Below are 21153 nucleotides of genomic sequence, written 5' to 3'. Positions count from 1 at the left end.
AAGGCAGAGATAGATAGATTCTTGATTAGTACAGGTGTCAGGGGTTACGGGGAGAAGGCAAGAGAATGGGGTTGAGAGGTAGAGATGGATCAGCCGTGATTGAATGGCGGAGTAGACTTGATGGGCCGGATGGCCTAATTCTGCTCCTGTCACTCGTGAACCTACAGTATGCAGCACTGAGGTATCACAAAATGCTGGAGTAACTCAGCGGGTCAGGCAGCATCTCTGGAGAGAAGGAATGGGTGACGTTTTGGGTCGAGACCCTTCTTCAGACGTTTCAGGTCGAGGCCCTTCTTCAGACTCCATCAGTCTGAAGAAGGGTCTCGAACCAGAAACGTGGCCCATTCCTTCTCTCCAGAGATGCTGCCTGACCCGCTGAGTTTCTCCAGTATTTTGTGATACCTTCGACTTGTACCAGCATCTGCAGTTATTGTCCTTCACAGTATGGAGACAGAAGCAAGGCGAACAAAAATAACGTGAATTATATTGGATGGTAGTTCACTCGGGAGTGCCAACTATCTCACTCCCAAATACGGGACAAGGTGATGTCACGCCCCACGTCCCACGTGACCTCACCCAGCCAGCGGCCACAGGCTCCACCAATGGTGGCCGCCCGGCCAGGAGGCGGGTTGCTACGCAACCTCCGTTAGGCAGCACCCGGACCTCCGAACCTAGACTGTCCGGAGCTACAATGTCGGAAACCTAGTGTCGGGACCTAAACTGTCGGGACCTACAGTGTCTGGGCCTACAGTGTCTGGGCCTACAGTGTCGGGGCCTACAGCGTCTGAGCCTACAGTTTCCGGGCCTAGGGCTTCAGGGCCTACAGTGTTGGGGGCCAACAGCGTCCGGGCCTACAGCGTCGGGGCCTACAGTGTCGGGGCCTACAGTGTCGGGGCCTACAGCGTCCGGGCCTACAGCGTCGGGCCTACAGCGTCGGGGCCTACAGTGTCGGGGCCTACAGTGTCGGGGCCTACAGCGTCCGGGCCTACAGCGTCGGGGCCTACAGTGTTCGGGCCTACAGCGTCCGGGCCTACAGTGTCGGGGCCTACAGTGTCGGGGCCTACAGTGTCCGGGCCTACAGTGTCCGGGCCTACAGTGTCCGGGCCTATAGCATCCCCCTGGGCCTAATACGGGACAAGGGCGGTCCCGTACGGGACAAACCAACTTAGCCCAAAATACGGGATATCCCGGCAAATACGGGCCAGTTGTGACCCTACAGTTCACGTACCTCTGTCCTCCAGCTGATTGTTGGCAAGGTCGATAGTGTGCAGTCCAGAGTGGGGATTGTTAGCGAGGGCACTGGCCAGCTTCTGTGCAAAATCCCTGGGGGGCAGAAAACAGGATTACAACCCGACCGAGGAATGCACTTGAAGAATAATCCACACCTCGGTAAACGTAATGATTCAATGATGTTTCGATGATACTACATTGCCACGTGTACCCAGGGACAGGGTAGTGGTCTGTTTCGCACGCAGCCCGGTAAAATCACACAGCCAACCTCACCCCGGCTACCCAAGACTCTCTGGCACCAACAACGTGACCGAAGTTCACCGAACAGTCCTAACTACTGCCTGCCGCCCTACTCACCAACCCCCCCCCACCCCACCCCACCCCCACTCCCCAATTCATTCTCAGCGACCCCCCACTTCCCCTCCCCCTCCCCCCCCCACCTCCCCCCCCTCCCCTCCCCCGCCACCTCCCCTCCCCCCCACCTCCCCTCCCCCCCCACCTCCCCCCCACCTCCCCCTCCCCTCCCCTCCCCCACACCTCCCCTCCCCCCCCACCTCCCCTCCCCTCCCCCTCCACCCCACCTCCGCCCTCCCACCTCCCCTCCCCCCCACTCCACCTCCCCTCCCCTCCCCCACCACCTCCCCTCCACCTCCCCTCCACCCCACAAACCCTCCCCACCCCCTCCCCCCCCCACCTCCACTCCCCTCCCCCCTCCACCCCTATATTTTGTAATTCCTAAAAAAGATTCACATATTCATAAGTTCATAAGTGATTGGAACGGAATTAGGCCACTCGGCCCCATCAAGTCCACTCTGCCATTCAATCATGGCTGATCTATCTCTCCCTCACAACCCCATTCTCCTGCCTTCTCCCCATAACCCCTGACACCCGCACCAATCAACAATCTATCCATCTCTGCTTACAAATATCCACTGACTTGGTCTCTACCACCTTCTGTGGCAAAGAATTCCACAGATTCACCACAACCTGACTAAAGGTATTCCTTCCCATCTCCTTTCTGAAGGTACATCCTTTAACTCTGAGGCTGTGACCTCTATTCCCAGACATCGGTTCCCACTAATGGAAACATCCTCTCCACATCCACTCTATCCTGGCCTTTCGCTATTTGATGCATTAATGAGGTTCCCCCCCCCCTCCCATCCTTCTTAACTCCAGCGAGTACAGGCCCATTGATGTTAATATTAATTTTCATTCTAAGGGGGCTGCACACTTTTGAAACAATGACTGACCAAAGGTACTTACGCTCGAAGTCCCGCGTTTTCCAGCATCAGTTCTTCCAGCGTGTCGATCGAGCGACCACTCGTAGAATTTGGTCGCACACGTCTGTGGACTAAAACAATTAGCACATGAAATCTGCCCAGCATTAAAAAAAATACAATGCTTAACTTGGCATGGGTGGGGGAAGAAGAACAATGGAGGACCCGCGGTGGGGGGGGGGGAGAAGAACAATGGAGGACCCGGCGTGGGGGGGGGGGGGGGAGAGAACAATGGAGACCCGGCTGTGGCGGGGTGGGGGGGGGGGGGGGGGGAGAATGGAGGACCCGTCGTGGGGGGGGGGGGTGGAAAGAACAATGGAGGACCTGGCGTCGGGGGGAAGAACAATGGAGGACCTGGCGTGAGGGGGGGGGGAGAAGAACAATGGAGGACCTGGCGTGAGGGGGGGGGGAAAGAAAAATGGAGGACCTGGCGTGGGGGGGGGATAAGAGCAATGGAGGATCTGGTGTGGGAGGGGGAAGAACAATGGAGGACCTGGCGAGGGGGGGGGGGAAGAAGAACAATGGAGGACCCGGCGCGGGGGGGGGGGGGGGGTGGGGGGGAGAGAACAATGGAGGATCTGGTGTGGGGGGGGAAGAACATGGAGAAATTGGAATGGCGGGGGGAGGGGGAGAACAACGGAGGACCCGGCGCGAGTGGGGGGAGAGAACAATGGAGGATCTGGCGTGGGGAGGGGGAAAGAACAATGGAGGACCTGGCATGTGGCGGGGGGGGGGAGAACAATGGAGGACTCGGAGGGGGTGGGGATTTGTAACTTTGTCAGTGCCCTTCATGGGTGTCCTATTTGCGTACCTTGCAAGGTTTGCAAGCAAAGAATTTCACATGCGACAATAAAGTTTTCATTATCTCCATCTGTCTACGTCTCTATACAGATCAGCTAACAGAAATGGGCGGTCGGAGAGCCGTACAGCACGGAGACAGGCCCTTCAGCCCAACTTGCCCAAGACACCCCCATTTACGCTAGTCCCAGTTGCCTGAATGTGGCCCAGATCCCTCGAAACCTGTCCTATCCCGTTGGGGGTCTCGACCCGAAACGTCACCCATTCCTCCTCTCCTGAGATGCTGCCTGACCCGCTGAGTGACTCCACAGCTTTTTGTATCCGTCAATGTTACCTGCCCAAATGTCTCTTAGTCGTTGTTATAGTCCCTGCCTCAATTACCTCATCTGGCAGATGGAAGGTATCACAAAATGCTGGAGTAACTCAGCAGGTCAGGCAGCATCTCGGGAGAGAAGGAATGGGTGACGTTTCGGGTCGAGGACCCTTCTTCAGACTGATGTCAGGGGCGGGGGCGGGGACAAAGGAAGGATATAGGTGGAGACAGGAAGACAGTGGGAGAACTGGGAAGGGGGAGGGGGGAAGAGAGGGACAGAGGAGCTATCTAAAGTTGGAGAAGTCAATGTTCATACCGCTGGGCTGCAAGCTGCCATGCAAAATATGAGGTGCTGTTCCTCCAATTTGCACTGGGCCTCACTATGGCACTGGAGGAGGCCCATGACAGAAAGGTCAGGCTGGAGTGGGAGGGGGAGTTGAAGTGCTCAGCCACCGGAGATCAGGTTGGTTAAGGCGGACTGAGCGAAGGTGTTGAGCTAAACGATCTCCGAGCCTGCGTTTGGTCTCGCCGTGGTTTCCAGCACCGGCTCCAGACTTCCCAGTTCGGCACAACCCGGACTACAGGCTCCGACACTTGCCGGTCCTCTGGCAGCTCGTTCCATACACCCACCGCTCTCTGCGTGAGCCTAGCCCTTTGCTGGAACTTTGCGGTCGTCGGCTTGATGTGTTGAAGGTCAAACTCAGTGCAAATCCCCGTCGGAATGTGTGTTCCACGGAGAGGATGCTCGGGTAACTACAAGTTAGTTTGACCTTCCTGCGATTCATGGGGCAATCTTCATAAATCAGGCTGCCACAGCAGGGGAGCGGATTAACGAAGCAAAAGAACTCCACGGCCAGTTTAATTAAGAAAGACTCGTGGAAATTTACCCATGATGCTGGCCCACTCCCTCTTCCCCCCTCTCCCATCGGGCAAACGGTACAGAAGTGTGAAAACGCACACCTCCAGATTCAAGGACGTTTTCTTCCCAGCTGTTATAGAAAATAGGTGCAGGAGTAGGCCATTCGGCCCTTCGAGCTACACCGCCATTCAATATGATCATGGCTGGTCATCCAACTCAGTATCCCGTACCTGCCTTCTCTCCATACCCCCTGATCCCTTTAGCCACAAGGGCCACATCTAACTCCCTCTTAAATATAGCCAATGAACTGGCCTCAACTACCCTCTGTGGCAGAGAATTCCACAGATTCACCACTCTCTGTGTGAAAAAAAAGATCTCATCTCGGTCTTAAAAGATTTCCCCCTTATCCTTAAACTGTGACCCTTGGTTCTGGACTTCCCCAACATCGGAACAATCTTCCTGCATCCAGCCTGTCCAACCCCTTAAGAATGTTGTAAGTTTCTATAAGATCCCCCCTCAATCTTCTAAATTCCAGCGAGTACAAGCCGAGTCTATCCAGTCTTTCTTCATATGAAAGTCCTGCCATCCCAGGAATCAATCTGGTGAACCTTCTCTGTACTCCCTCTATGGCAAGAATGTCTTTCCTCCCGATTAGGAGACCAAAACTGTACGCAATACCCCAGTGTGGTCTCACCAATGCCAGTACATCAGTCAACTGAACCATCTCAACCAGAGAGCGGCCCTGAATTACTATCTACCTCTTTGATCAGACTCTGCTGCCTTTACTTTCTTTAGTCTCTTTTTTGCTCTGGTTTATTTTCACCCACAAGTTTAGACCGTTAATGGTGTATCCTTATTATTTTGATGTTTTTATGCTTTATTCTTAATTGTTAACTGTATGTTTTGTGTTGTAATTTGTGAGCGGGGCACCAAGGCACATTCCTTGTATATGCACATACTTGGCCAATAAACGTATTCATTCATTTGCTCATCCATTCATTCATTACCTTGCACTAAACGTTATTCTCTTATCATGTATCTGTACACTGTAAACATGTTCCCAATGTTGGGGGAGTCCAGAACCAGGGGACACCGTTTAAGAATAAGGGGTAGGGCCATTTAGAACAGAGATGAGGAAAAACTTTTTCAGTCAGAGAGTTGTGAATCTGTGGAATTCTCTGCCTCAGAAGGCAGTGGAGGCCAATTCTCTGAATGCATTCAAGAGAGAGCTAGATAGAGCTCTTAAGGATAGTGGAGTCAGGGGGTATGGGGAGAAGGCAGGAACGGGGTACTGATTGAGAATGATCAGCCATGATCACATTGAATGGCGGTGCTGGCTCGAAGGGCCAAATGGCCTCCTCCTGCACCTATTGTTTATTGTCTATTGTCTAAACGGCTCGATTGTAATCGTGTATTGTCTTTCCGCTGACTGGATAGCACGCAACAAAAGCTTCTCACTGTACCTCGGTACACGTGACAATAAACTAAACTGTACTGAAACAAGCATTGTGACTATTCCTCATTGATAAGCATGGTCATTGCCTTACAGCACTTACAGCGCCAGGAGACCCGGGTTCAATCCTGACTACTGGCGCTGTCTGTACGGAGTTTGTACGTTCTCCCTGTGACCTGCGTGGGTTTCCCCCGTGACCTGCGTACGTTCTCCCCGTGACCGAATGGCCTCCTCCTGCACCTATTGTCTACTGTCTATTGAGATGCTGCCTGACCTGCTGAGTTACTCCAGCAGTTTGTGTCTACACCAAAGCGATTGACTTCCATTTAACAGAAAACTTTAATATTTACTCACCAGTTTAAGGTCCTTGGAAGAGAGTTTAGTGAACCATTGGTTGTATTCCAGCGAAGCCACAATTGGTATTAAGTCCTCTAATAAAATAAGAAGGCAGTTTGATTTATTTGACTGAGATCTGCAAGACTGATTTCTATAATAAACAACAACAAAAATAATGTACAGACATCAGTTCAAAGTTTTAAAGGTGTCTCCCTGGATCCAACTAATACAATACCTTACAATACGATGGAACTTTATTTATCCCAGGTGGGAAATTGTTCAACAGTCATAAAACACAACAAGATACACGAAACATGAAATTAAAGTGACGATGGAAAGGATTGGCGACGTGCAAATATTGGGGAGGAGGGGAGGGGCAGGGGGAGTCCAGTCTCAGTCTACCCCACGACAGAAGGGGGAGGGGTTGCACAGTTTGATAGCCACAGGGAAGAAGATCTCCTGTGGCGTTCTGTGCTGCATCTTGGTGGGACCAGTCTGTTCTGCAGTTGTACAGGGCCCTAGTGAGACCGCACCTGAGTACTGTGTGCAGTTTTGGTCTCCAAATTGAGGAAGGATATTCTTGCTATTGAGGGCATGCAGCGTAGGTTTACTAGGTTAATTCCGGAATGGCGGGACCGTCGTATGTTGAAAGACTGGAGCGACTAGGCTTGTATACACTGGAATTTAGAAGGATGAGAGGGGATCTTATCGAAACGTATAAGATTATTAAGGGGTTGGACACGTTAGAGGCAGGAAACATGTTCCCAATGTTGGGGGAGTCCAGAACCAGGGGCCACAGTTTAAGAATAAGGGGTAAGCCATTTAGAACAGAGATGAGGAAAAACTTTTCAGTCAGAGAGTTGTGAATCTGTGGAATTCTCCTGCCTCAGAAGGCAGTGGAGGCCAATTCTCTGAATACATTCAAGAGAGAGCTAGATAGAGCTCTTAAGGATAGCGGAGTCAGGGGGTATGGGGAGAAGGCAGGAACGGGGACTGATTGAGAATGATCAGCCATGATCACATTGAATGGTGGTGCTGGCTCGAAGGGCCGAATGGCCTACTCCTGCACCTATTGGTCTATTGTCTATTGTCTATTGTTGCTGAAGGTGCTCCTCAGGTTGACCAGTGTGTCATGGAGGGGGTGAGCTGCATTGTCCAGGATGATGTTTGAGGAGCATCCTCCCTCCAAGGCCACCTCCCGTGAACCCAACTCCGCCCCCCAGGACGGAACCGGCCTTCCTGGATGAGCTCGTTAATCCGAGCTTAATACAAGCTGGTACAGACGCACCTCGACTTCCTTAAGGTTTGCGTACTGCGGCCCTAGTCTAGGTCAGAAGATACTGTTAGTTCAGTTTAGTTTGGAGATACAGCACAGAAACAGGCCCTTCAGCCCACTAAGTCCGCGCCAACAAGCGATCCTTGCACACTAACACTATCCTGCACACACTAGGGACAATCTATATCAATTTCATACATAGAAACATAGGAAAATAGGTGCAGGAGGCCATTCGGCCCTTCGAGCCAGCACCACCATTCAATGTGATCATTGCTGATCATCCAGAATCAGTACCCCATTCCGTTTTTTTTCCCCATTTCCCTTGATTCCGTTAGCCCCAAGAGTTAAATCTAACTCTCTCTTGAAAACATCCAGTGAATTGGCCTCCACTGCCTTCTGTGGCAGAGAATTCCACAGATTCACAACTCTCTGGGTTAAGAAGTTTTTCCTCACCTCAGTCCCAAATGGCCTACCCCTTATTCTTAAACTGTGACCCCTGGTTCTGGACTCCCCCCAACATCGGGAACATGTTTCCCTGCATCTAGCCTGTCCAATCTGCTAAGAATTTTATATGTTTCCATAAGATCCCCTCTCATCCTCCTAAATTCCAGCGAATACAAGCTCAGTCGACTCATTCTTTCTTCATACGTCAGTCCCGCCATCCCAGGAATTAACCTGGTGAACCTACGCTGCACTCCCTCAATAGTCCAGGTGCGGTCTCACCAGGGCCCTGTACAACTGCAGTAGGACCTCCTTGCTCCTAAACTCAAATCCTCTCGCAATGAAGGCCACCATGCCATTGGCTTTCTTCACTGTCTGCTGTACCTGCAAGCTTACTTTCAGTAGAAAGCAGACACAAAATGCTGGAGTAACTCAGTGGGTCAGGGGCAGCGTCACTGGAGAGGAGGAATGGGTGACGTTTCGGTGACGTACATTCAGTGACTGATGTACAAGCACACCCAGGTCTCGTTGCACCCTCCCCTTCACCTAATCTGACACCATTCAGATGTCTGCCTTCCTGTTCTTGCCACCAAAGTGGATAACCTCACATTTATTCACATTAACCTCACATTTATCCACATAACAAGCCAATTAGCCTACAATTACGTCTTTGGAGTCCGGGAGGAAACCGAAGATCTCGGAGAAATCCCACGCCGGTCACGGGGAGAACGTACAAATTCCGTACAGACAGCGCCAGTAGTCGGGATCGATCCCGGGGGAATCCAGAAGCGGAGGACGCAGGTTTAAGGTGAGGGGGGGGAAAGATTTTATAGGAATCTGAGGGGTGACCTTTTTACATAAAAGGGTGGTGGGTGAATGGAACAAGCTGCCAGAGGAGGTAGTTGAGGCAGGGACTACAGCAATGTTTAAGAAACATTTAGACAGGTACATGGATAGGACAGGTTTGGAGCGATAGGAACCAAACGCAGGCAGGTGGGACTAGTGTAGATAGGGCATGTTGGTTGGTGTGAGCAAATTGGGCAGGAGGGCCAGTTTCCACACTGTATCACTATAATTAGGCCATTCGGCCCGTAGATATTAATCTACTACGCCATTCATATCTTTCCCTCTCAACTCCATTTTCCTGCCTTCTCCCCATAACCTCTGACACCGCGTACTAATCAAGAATCTGTCAACCCCCACCTTAAAAATACCCATTGACTTGGCCTCCACAGCCGTCTGTGGCAATGAATTCCACAGATTCACCACCCTCTGAAGAAATTCCTCCTCATCTCCTTTATAAAGGTAATAAAATTCTGTGGCTGTGGCCTCTGGTCCTAGACTCCCCCACTAGTGGAAACATCCTCTCCACATCCACTCTATCCGGGCCTTTCACTATTTGGAAAGTTTCATTGAGGTCCCCCCTCATTCTTCTAAACTCCAGTGAGTGCAGGCCCAGTGCCGACAAACGCTCATCACATGTTAAGCCAACTCATAGACATAGAAACATAGAAACATAGAAAATAGGTGCAGGAGTAGGCCATTCGGCCCCTTCGAGCCTGCACCGCCATTCAATATGATCATGGCTGATCATTCAGCTCAGTAGCCTGTACCTGCCTTCTCTCCATACCCCCTGATCCCTTTAGCAAAAAGGGCCACATCTAACTCCCTCTTAAATATAGCCAATGAACTGGCCTCAACTACCTTCTGTGGCAGAGAATTCCACAGACTCACACTCTCTGTGTGAAGAAATGTTTTCTCATCTCGGTCCTAAAAGACTTCCCCTTATCCTTAAGCTGTGACCCCTGGTTCTGGACTCCCCAACATCGGGAACAATCTTCCCGCATCTAGCCTCTCCAACCCCTTAAGAGTTGCTGGGATCCCATTCTGGGATCGTTCTCGTAAACCTCCTCTGGACCCTCTCAGAGCCAGCACATCCTTCCTCAGATATGGGGCCCAAAATTGCTCACAATATTCCAAATGCGGCCTGACCAGTGCCTTGTAGAGCCTCAGCATTACATCCCTGTTTTTGTATACAAGCCCTCTGTAAATAAATGCTAGCATTGAGTTTGCTCTCTATACTACTGTCTTCTGGTCTTATAGCCCCAGATTTCTGAACCCCTTTTGCTTTGATGGCTAGATTTACTGAACTAAACAAATAAATTGTAAGTTCGAAGAGGGTACTGTTGAAAACAATATCCATTATTAAAAACTTTTGAATTTTGAAGGACTTTCCTGCAAATCAGAGCCACTGCTTTGATAGAGGTGTTTTATTTCCTAAAGTAAATATTAATTGGAAAACTTAAGCAGCCAGCTAGGATATTTAGATTTGAACTATTTTGGGTTCTCAAACCATGTCTTTGAGAGAGAATTAAATGCTGTGTTCTGTGTAGGAAAAAAAACTGCAGTTGCAGGTCTAATTCGAAGGTAGACACAAAATGCTGGAGTAACTCAGCGGGTCAGACAGCACCTCTGGAGAGAAGGAATGGCGACGTTTCGGGTTGAGACCCTTCTTCAGCCTGAGGTTCAGTCTGAAGAAGGGTCTCGACCTGAAACCGTCACCCATTCCTTCTCTCCCGAGATGCTGCCTGACCGCTCTGTGTTCTGTGTCTGAAGCAAAGAAAAAGGACAGATCTCCACATTTGCACAGAAATAAATAGGCAATTTCCTTACAGCGGCCGTACGAGAATGATGCCAGGAATGGGTGGGTCAACATATGATGAGCGGTTGACCGCACTGGGCCTGTGTTCGCTGGCGTTTAGAAGAATGAGGGGGGAACCCCATTGAAACTTTCGGAATAGTGAAAGGCCTGGATAGAGTGGATGTGGAGAGGATGTTTCACCAGTGGGAGAGTCTAGGACCAGAGGTCACAGCCTCAGAATAAAAGGATGTTCCTTTAGGAATTTCTTTAGTCAGAGGGTGGACTGAATTCTGTGGAATTCATTGCCGCAGGAGGCTGTGGAGGCCAGTCAATGGATACTTTTAAGGCGAGATAGATAGATTCTTGATTAGTACGGGTGTCAGGGGTTATGGGGAGAAGGCAGGAGAATAGACAATAGACAATGGACAATTGGTGCAGGAGTAGGCCATTCGGCCCTTCAAGCCAGCACCGCCATTCAATGTGATCATGGCTGATCATTCTCAATCAGTACCCCGTTCCTGCCTTCTCCCCATACCCCCTGACTCCGCTATCCTTAAGAGCTCTATCTAACTCTCTCTTGAATGCATTCAGAGAATTGGCCTCCACTGCCTTCTGAGGTAGAGAATTCCACAGATTTACAACTCTCTGACGGAAAAAGTTTTTCCTCATCTCCGTTCTAAATGGCCTACCCCTTATTCTTAAACTATGGCCCTGGTTCTGGACTCCCCCAACATTGGGACCATGTTTCCTGCCTCTAACGTGTCCAACCCCTTAATAATCTTATACGTTTCGATAAGATCCCCTCTCATCTTTCTAAATTCCAATGGGGTTGAGAGAGGGAGAGAGAGAGAGAGAGAGAGAGAGATAGAGAGAGAGAGATAGATCAGCCATGAATGAATGGCGGATTACACCTGATGGGCTGAATGGCCTAATTCTGCTCCGATCACTTCTGAATCGATTTATAAATGCTGGAGTAACTCAGCAGGTCAGGCAGCATTTCAGGAGAGAAGGAATGGGTGACGTTTCGGGTCGAGACCCTTCTTCAGACTGACCACTTCTGAGCCTATGAGCATTGAATTAGTGATCTTCGGCAGGACTTGCATTCAAAGGTCAATGTAAAGATAATTGATCAGGACAACCTCATCAAATACAAGGGCTTCACTTACCGATGGTCGAGATGGCTGAAATCTTGCAAATTCAGTTCCTTCGTGTCTTGAGTAAGATAAATCGTATCCACATCCTGAGAAAGTATAAAAAAACTAAATTAGAGACTGCTTTAAAAATTGTGTGAAAATCACATTAAACTGCTAAACAGTTCAAGGAAATAACTTAGTCATAAAGTCATGTAACGTGGAAACAGGCCCTATGGCCAAATTTTCCCACTCCGACCATCATGTCCCATCTACACCCGGCCCACCTGCTTGTGTTAGGCCCATATCCCTCTAAATCTGTCCTATCCATGTACCTGTCCAAATGATTTTTTTTTTAACATTGCGATAGGACGTGCCTCAACTACCTCATTGGGCAGCTCATTCCATACACCCATTACCCTGTGTGTAAAGTTACCCCTCAGGTTCCTATTAATTCTTTCCCCCCTCAGCTTAAACCTGTGTCCGCTGGGTTATGATTTCCCCACTCTGGGTAAAAGACTCTGTGCGTCCCCCCGATATATTCCTCTCAGGATTTTATACACCTCTAAAAGATCACCCCTCATCCTCCTGCGCTCCAAGGAATGCCCTCTAATCCTGAGAGTCCTCAGATACTTTCAAGGGCTTTTTTAAAGTTTTTTAGTTTAGAGATACATCGCGGAAACAGACCCTTCGGCCCACCGAATCTGCATTGACCAGCGATCCCCACACATTTAGGCGATTGTAAGGCGACTGCCGGCAACTAGGCTGTCGCCGACAGTTCGCCGGGTGTCACGGGCATGATCGTGAGGAGTCTTCAAAGAATCGTAGTGGATCTCAGAGCGTCACTGAGAAATCAACCGGTTTGAAATTTCTCGCCGACAGCTGGCTTGTCGCCAGGTAACGTTGCTTATTGCGGGCGCTGTCGCATGCTGTCCCCAGGTTTGCTAGTTTCTCTTAGATGCATTTAGAAGCACGAAATAATAAATGAAGTAAAATCATTTGAAGATACCATAAAATACTTATGTTTAACCAATTTATTTACCATCAGGACATTTGACAGGTAGATTGGAGGCGACAGTTTGACGGTCAGGTAAGCGTGGGAATTTTCGCCATGTTTATGGCCATCAGCCATTACATTTAAAGTGGGCTCCCAACCCAGGTATGCAACCCAGAAACCAGATATGCATCTCCCGTACATTTTCAAAGAATGCCCACACACCGCACAAAAATCCATTTAACCACTTTTAAAATTAAATTTCTTAATACTGCTGTTAGTAAACTTGAAGTCAATCCAGCTTATGCCTTGTTACCGTGAAGCTTGGTTTTCAAGTAACCCGGGCAAGATATTATATTTAAAAACTCTTAAGTGATTACAAACTTGTCAGAGACGTCAGCGAAAATTAGGACGCCGGAGAAGCATTGACAGCGTGAGAATTTTGCGATGTTTCAGAAGACGGTGTAATCTCGACCTGACTCGGCATTGTCGTGGTCATTGTCGTAGGTTAAAAGAAAAATTCGGCAATCTGCTACGACTTTGACAGTCGCCAAAAAAATCGCCTAAGTGGGACAGGCCCTTAACACTATCCCACACACACCAGGCACAATTTACACATATTCCCAGCCAATTAACCTACAAACCTGTCCGTCTTTGGAGTGTGGGAGGAAACCGAAGATCTCGGAGAAAACCCACGCAGGTCACGGGGAGAACGTACAAACTCCGTACAGATGGCACCCGTAGTCGGGATCGAACCCGAGTCTCCGGCGATGCATTCGCTGTAAGGCAGCAACTCTACCGCTGTGCCACCGTGGCTTAAAAATCTTAACTGAATAATGAAGACATGGTCAAGACCATTCGGCCCGTCAGGTCATTCGGCCCCGTCAGGTGTTAGGTGCAAAATTCAGCTGCAAGGCTGCTTGAACTGTTTGCCGCAAAACAATACGGTGGCGCAGCGGTAGAGTCGCTGCCTCACAGCACCAGAGACCCGGGTTCCATCCCGACTACGGGTGCTGTCTGTACGGAGTTTGTACGTTCTCCCAGTGACCCGCGTGGGTTTTTTCCGGGTGCTCCGGCTTCCTCCCACACTCCAAAGTCGTGCAGGTTTGTGGGTTAATTGGCTTCGGTAAAAATTGTAAATTGTCCCTAGTGTGTGTAGGATAGTGTTAGTGTGCGGGGAACGCTGGTCGGTGGGAACTCGGTGGGCCGAAGGGCCTGTTTCCGCGCTGTGTCTCTAATCTAAACTAAGTACTGACTCCTCAAGGTGTGCGTGTCTATTTTGAAGAAGTCCTCTCTCCGACGAGAGTTATACAACATCCTCCCTCGCTGCTCCCCCTCTGTGATTCCTCCTGATCTCCGATAGCGGAGTGAGGGGTTATGGGGAGAAGGCAGGAACGGGGTACTGATTGAGAGTGATCAGCCATGATCACATTGAATGGCGGTGCTGGCTCGAAGGGCTGAATGGCCTACTCCTGCACCTATTGTCTATTGTCTATTCCACGAACATTGACCTGTTTCCTTTATCATCGTGACTATTTTCCACATCTTTCATTCATTTATTCTATTTCTCTATCTCTCGTTTCCCAATTCCCCGACTCTCGGTCTGATGAAGGGTCTCGACCCGAAACGTCACCCATTCCTTCTCTTCAGAGACGCTGCCTGACCCGCTGAGTTACTCCGGCATTTTGTGTCCACCTTCAGCCCACGATGTCTGTTTCGAACATGCTTCTTCAGTTCTATCTGAAGGGTCAGATGCTCGCTGACATAGAAACATAGAAAATAGGTGCAGGAGTAGGCCATTCGGCCCTTCGAGCCTGCACCGCCATTCAATATGATCATGGCTGATCATCCAACTCAGTATCCCGTACCTGCCTTCTCTCCATACCCCCTGATCCCTTTAGCCACAAGGGCCACATCTAATTCCCTCTTAAATATAGCCAATGAACTGGCCTCAACTACCTTCTGTGGCAGAGAATTCCACAGATTCACCACTCTCTGTGTGAAAAAAAACTTTCTCATCTCGGTCCTAAAAGACTTCCCCCCTTATCCTTAAACTGTGACCCCCCCTTGTTCTGGACTTCCCCAACATCGGGAACAATCTTCCCGCATCTAGCCTGTCCAACCCCTTAAGAATTTTGTAAGTTTCTATAAGATCCCCCCTCAATCTTCTAAATTCCAGCGAGTACAAGCAGAGTCTATCCAGTCTTTCTTCGTATGAAAGCCCTGCCATCCCAGGGATCAATCCGGTGAACCTTCTCTGTATTCCCTCTATGGCAAGAATGTCCTTCCTCAAGAATGACCCGCTGAGTTACTCCAGCTTTTTGTGTCTGTCAATGATCCAATGATTCTTTAGTGTCACGTGTACCTGGTACAATAATTTACAATCGCTTTTTTACACATCTTTCATTCACTGTTCTTTTTCTCACTACATCATCGTCTATGTCTATTGTTTCCCTTTGCCCTGACTAGTCTGGAGAAGGGTCTCGACTCAGAAACGTCACCCGTTCCTTCTCTCCAGAGATGCCGCCTGTCCCGCTGAGTGACTCCACCTTTTTGTGCCAGTCTTTGGTGTAATAGACAATAGACAATAGGTGCAGGAGTAGGCCATTCAGCCCTTCGAGCCAGCACCGCCATTCAATGCGATCATGGCTGATCACTCTCAATCAGTACCCCGTTCCTGCCTTCTCCCCATACCCCCTCACTCCGCTATCTTTAAGAGCTCTATCCAGCTCTCTCTTGAAAGCATCCAACGAACTGGCCTCCACTGCCTTCTGAGGCAGAGAATTCCACACCTTCACCACCCTCTGACTGAAAAAGTTCTTCCTCATCTCCGTTCTAAATGGCCTACCCCTTATTCTTAAACTGTGGCCCCTTGTTCTGGACTCCCCCAACATTGGGAACATGTTATCTGCCTCTAATGTGTCCAATCCCTTAATTATCTTATATGTTTCAATAAGATCCCCCCTCATCCTTCATTTGTATTGTTTCCCATCCCCTGCAAAATGCACGTGCAGATTGGGAAGCACACCTAATGATTTCTTACCCATTGGACCTCCTCTCTGTAAGGTAATCCAAGCCAGTCACAGACGCATGCGTACATCTGCGAGAATCCACCTAAAGTCAAGACATCGCAAACATGAGACAGGAAATCAAATGAAAAGAATTTCACTTGTGTAGTTAGAAAACATAGAAACGTAGAAAATAGGTGCAGGAGGAGGCCATTCGAGCCCTTCGGCCCTTCATTGTGATCGTGGCTGATCGCCCACAATCAGTAACCCGTGCCCAACTTCTCCCCGTACCCCTTGATTACAGATCCACCACCAATATTCCGGCACCCTTGGTTCCAGAGCTTTTCCAGATTATCCATTTTGCCGGACCGACAGAGGTTTCGGCCTCCGAGAGGAGTCCGATGGTACCGGAACATTCCGCCTAGGCCGCCGGGAGGGGGCCGGCCTGCAGAGTCCGATGGGAACGGATCTGCCGGCTCCGGCCGGGCCAGAGTTCCTGAGCCCCGGCCGCAGAGGAGGGCAGATTCAACCCGCCGTTCGGCCGCGGTGAGGTGGAGATCGGCCGCCTCGCCCGGCCTGGGCGACACACTTTCGGGGGGGACTTCCAGGCGGGGATTTCAAGAGTGCTCTGCTCAATTTGATTTAGTGAACTTAAATATATTCCCAACAGCACGTTATTAGACACACTCGGTTTATTTAGCTGGAAAGGGCGCAGAGAAAATATACGAGGATGTTGCCAGGACTCGAGGGCCTGAGCTACAGGGAGAGGTTGAGCAGGCTGGGACTCTATTCCTTGGAGTGCAGGAGGATGAGGGGCGATCTTATAGAGGTGTAGATCATGAGAGGAATAGATCGGGTAACATAGAAACATAGAAAACAGGTGCAGGAGGAGGCCATTCGGCCCTTCGAACCAGCACCGCCATTCATTGTGATCATGGCTGATCATCCACAATCAGTAACCTGTGCCAAACCTCCCCATATCCCTTGATTTCACTAGCCCCTAGAGCTCTATCTAACTCTCTCTTAAATCCATCCAGTGATTTGGCCTCCACTGCCCTCTGTGGCAGAGAATTCCACAAATTCACAACTCTCTGGGTGAAAAAGTTCCTTCTCCCCTCAGTTTTAAATGGCCTCCCCTTTATTCTAAGACAGTGGCCCCTGGTTCTGGACTCGCCCAACATTGGGAACATTTTTCCTGCATCTAGCTTGTCCAGTCCTTTTATAATTTTATATGTCTCTACAAGATGCCCTCTCATCCTTCTAAACTCCAGTGAATACAAGCCTAGTCTTTTCAATCTTTCCTCATATGACAGTCCTGTCATCCCAGGGATCAATCTCGTGAACCTACGCTGCACTGCCTCAATTACAAGGATGTCCTTCCTCAAATTAGGAGACCAAAACTGTACGCAATACTCCAGATGTGGTCTTACCAGGGCCCCATACAACTGCAGAAGAACCTCTTTACTCCTATACTGAAATCCTCTCGTTATGAAGGGTAGACGCACAGAGTCCCTTGCCCAGGGTAGGTGAATCAGGGACCAGAGGACATAGGTTTAAGGTGGCGGGGAAAAGATTTAATAGGAATCTGAGGAGTAACTTTTTCACACAAAGGGTGGTGGGTGTATGGAACAAGCTGCCAGAGGAGGTAGTTGAGGCTGGGTGTATCCCAATATTTAAAAAAGCAGTTAGACAGGTACATGGATAGGACAGGTTTGGAGGGATATGGGCTAAACGCAGGCAGGTGGGTCTAGTGTAGATGGGACGGTGTGGGCAAGTTGGGCCGAAGGGCCTGTTTCCGTGCTGTATCACTCTATGACTCCATGACACTAATTTTAAACCAGCTTAATGAAATGTTTTGTTGAAGTTGCCTGTTGTTGTTCAACTGCCTAAACTTATTGCCTAAACTTGTTATTAATTTCATAAGTTCATGTGCATAAGTGATAGGAGCAGAATTAGGCCATTCGGCCCATCAAGCCAACTCCACCATTCAAACATGGACCGATCGCAGGTAGGTGGGACTAGTGTAGCTGGGACATGTTGGCCAGTGTGGGCAAGGTGGGCTGAAGGGCCTGTTTCCACGTTGTATCACTCTATGACTCCACATAAATATGAACAGTGGGGATCCCAGCTCTTGGGACAAGGCTAAGAGTGTGGCCAATATCACTAAGGGTTGCCAACTATCTCACTCCCAAATAAGGGACAAGGTGACGTCACCGCCCCGCGCCCCACGTGACCTCACCCAGCCAGCGGCCACCTGCTCCCACTCCACCTATGGTGGCCGCCCGGGCCGGGAGACGGGTTGCTACGCAACCCCTGTTAGGTGGCGCCCGGCCCCCCGGGCCTGCACTGTCTTGATGTAGGCACAAAATGCTGGAGTAACTCAGCGGGTCAGGCAGCATCTCGGGAGAGAAGGAATAGGTGACGTTTCGGATCGAGACCCTTCCTCGCTCTGAAGAAGGGTCTAGACCCAAAACGTCACCCATCAGACTGAAGAAGGGTCTCGACCCAATACATCACCCATTCCTTCTCTCCCGAGATGCTGCCTGACCCGCTGAGTTACTCCAGCATTTTGTGTCTTACCTTCGATTTTAACCAGCATCTGCAGTTTTTTTCCTACAGTGTCGGGGCTTACAGTGTCAGGGCCTACAGTGTCGGGACCTACAGTGTCCGGGCCTACAGTGTCCGGGCCTACAGTGTCTGGGCCTACAGTGTCCGGGCCTACAGTGTCTGGGCCTACAGTGTCCGGGGCCTACAGTGTCCGGGCCTACAGTGCCCCCCGGGCCTAATACGGGACAAAGGCGGTTCCGTACGGGACAAACCAATTTAGCCCAAAATACGGGATGTCCCGGTTAATACGGGACAGTTGGCAACCCTACCTGACACCCACACCACCCTGGCCAAGCTCTCATTTCACTCCTGCCATTGGGAAGAAGTTACAGGAATCTGAACACCGTGAAACCATGAAAACCATGACCAAATAGCGAAGGGCTTGGATAGAGTTGATGTGGAGAGGATGTTTCCACTAGTGGGACAGTCTAGGACCAGAGGTCACAGCTTCAGAATTAAAGGACGTTCCTTTAGGAAGGAGATGAGGAGCAATTTCTTTAGTCAGAGGGCGGTGAATCTGTGGAATTCATTGCCGCACATGGCTGTGGAGGACAAGTCAGTGGATATAATTTAAGGCAGAGATAGACAGATTCTTGATTAGTACGGGTGTCAAGGGTTATGGGGAGAATGCAGGGGAATGGGATTGAGAGGGAGAGATAGATCAGCCATGACTGAATGGCGGAGTAGACTTGATGGGCCGAATGGCCTAATTCTCTTCCTATCACTTATGACCTTACGAGCCACCGGTTTGAAGAAAGGCTTCTTCCCAGCAACCATCAGGCTTTTGAACATTGCAAAGCACTGACTGCTCAGCGATGAACCATGGACAATGGAAAGATCGGCTGGCCTCCTCACCCGGCCTCCTCACCCGGCCTCCTCACCCGGCCTCCTCACCCGGCCTCCTCACCCGGCCTCCTCACCCGGCCTCCTCACCCGGCCTCCTCACCCGGCCTCCTCACCCGGCCTAGGTACCACATTGTCAGAGGGACTGTCGTGGATTTTTCTCCCGCTTGAGAAAAATAAGACTGGAACACGGAGGAGGCTCTGTTCACCAGCCTTCACTAGCGTGGTATCAGGGGGAACTCAGCTCTCTAAAGGGAGGTAGCTACAGTTCCAAAGCACGACAGAATGTACGGTTCTTTTGATAGTGTAGTACACCATAATTCATCCGGTACAATCTAACCCTGATAACAAGCGACACAATGTGCCAGTCAGTACATCCCTTAAGTAAACTTAAACACAGGATACGGTTACATCTGGGACTAGATAAGAACAACATTCACTTTTTCTTCAACACAAACATTGCCACCGTTTGTTAAGCAATGAATCAAGACAGTCTTCTAAGCAAGACACACACTAGGCTTAACCCTTCCACAGCTGAATTTCTTCCACAGGGACAATAGACAATAGACAATAGGTGCAGGAGGAGGCCATTCGGCCCTTCGAGCCAGCACCGCCATTCAATGTGATCATGGCTGATCATTCTCAATCAGTACCCCGTTCCTGCCTTCTCCCCATACCCCCTGACTCCGCTATCCTTAAGAGCTCTATCTAGCTCTCTCTTGAATGCATTCAGAGAATTGGCCTCCACTGCCTTCTGAGGCAGAGAATTCCACAGATTCACAACTCTCTGACTGAAAACGTTTTTCCTCATCTCCGTTCTAAATGGCCTACCCCATATTCTTAAATTGTGGCCCCTGGTTCTGGACTCCCCCGACATTGGGAACATGTTTCCTGCCTCTAACGTGCCCAACCCCTTAATAATCTTATATGTTTTCGATAAGATGGGACTTCCAGTGAGGGGGGGGGGGGGGGGGGGGGGGGGGGATTTCAAGTGCGCTCTGGGTAATTTTGTCCGGATTAAAGGAGGTGGGGGAATGACTAGTTGCTGGAGAACGGGTGGGTGGACCTGTGTCAGAGATGTAATGTTACTCACCACAAGGCCCAGGCTCTGCCATGTTCTGGCTGTCCCATACGGACTGTACGGATGAGAGTCGATCTGCGGGCTCCATTATCACCTTCTTGATCACTCTCCTGGTTTACGCGCAGGTAAAGAAAGATCTTATTCAGAAAAACACCTCACTGCTAAGTTCCAAATTATTGCATTCAGTTTAGACTTTATCTTTAATCGGTCTTTATCTTGCACGACACGTTATTCCCTTTCTCATGTGTCTGTACACTGTGGACGGCTTGATCGTAATCATGTCTAGTCTTTCTGCCGACTGGGTAGCGCGCGACAAAAAGCTTTTCACTGTACCTCAGTGCACGAGACTATAAACTAAGAAGGGTCTCGGCACAAAACGTCACCCATTCCTTCTCTCCAGAGATGCTGCCTGTCCCGCTGAGTTACTCCAGCATTTGGTCCACCTTCAGCCCACCTTCAGTTTAAACTAAACAGGGTCAGCAAGGTGGCGCAGCGGTAGAGTTGCTTCCTTACAACGTTGGAGACCCGGGTTCGATCCCGACCACGGGTGCTGTCTGTACGGAGTTTGTACGTTCTCCCCGTGACCTGTGTGGGTTTACTCCGAGATCTTCCTTTTCCTCCCACACTCCAAAGACGTGCAGGTTTGTAGGTTAATTGGCTTGGGGAAAATGTTAAAAAATGTTCCAAGTGTGTGTAAGGTAGTGTTAGTGTGCGGGGATCGCTGGTGGGCGCGGACTCGATGGGCCGAAGGGCCTGTTTCCGCGCTGTATCTCTAAACTAAACATTCATGAGGTTAATTCCCGGAATGGAGGGACTGTCGTACGTTGAAAGACTGGAGCGACTGGGCTTATATACTCTGGAATTCA

The 21153-nt window shown here is 49.9% G+C and overlaps 2 protein-coding genes across 2 annotated transcripts in view; both read right to left on the bottom strand.

The window, feature by feature from the left end:
* The window catches only part of LOC144601979 (F-actin-uncapping protein LRRC16A-like), a 151327-nt gene extending 144968 nt beyond the window's left edge, over positions 1 to 6359 (bottom strand). Inside the window, exons 1-3 of the mRNA XM_078414660.1 lie at positions 6285 to 6359; positions 2494 to 2581; positions 1229 to 1323 (exon numbers count right to left, since the gene is read on the bottom strand). Coding sequence (XP_078270786.1) covers positions 1229 to 1323; positions 2494 to 2519 — 121 coding nt within the window. The 5' untranslated portion in view covers positions 2520 to 2581; positions 6285 to 6359. The remainder of the gene's footprint in view (positions 1 to 1228; positions 1324 to 2493; positions 2582 to 6284) is intronic.
* Positions 4197 to 21153, bottom strand: part of LOC144611052 (F-actin-uncapping protein LRRC16A-like) — a 101970-nt gene continuing 85013 nt past the window's right edge. Inside the window, exons 6-9 of the mRNA XM_078430143.1 lie at positions 20300 to 20397; positions 15792 to 15862; positions 11791 to 11864; positions 4197 to 4425 (exon numbers count right to left, since the gene is read on the bottom strand). Of these exons, the coding sequence (XP_078286269.1) occupies positions 4197 to 4425; positions 11791 to 11864; positions 15792 to 15862; positions 20300 to 20397 (472 nt within the window). The remainder of the gene's footprint in view (positions 4426 to 11790; positions 11865 to 15791; positions 15863 to 20299; positions 20398 to 21153) is intronic.

This window comes from Rhinoraja longicauda, chromosome 2 (genome assembly GCF_053455715.1).
Source record: "Rhinoraja longicauda isolate Sanriku21f chromosome 2, sRhiLon1.1, whole genome shotgun sequence".
Taxonomy (NCBI): domain Eukaryota; kingdom Metazoa; phylum Chordata; class Chondrichthyes; order Rajiformes; family Arhynchobatidae; genus Rhinoraja; species Rhinoraja longicauda.
This window is presented reverse-complemented; position numbering and strand designations above follow the sequence as displayed.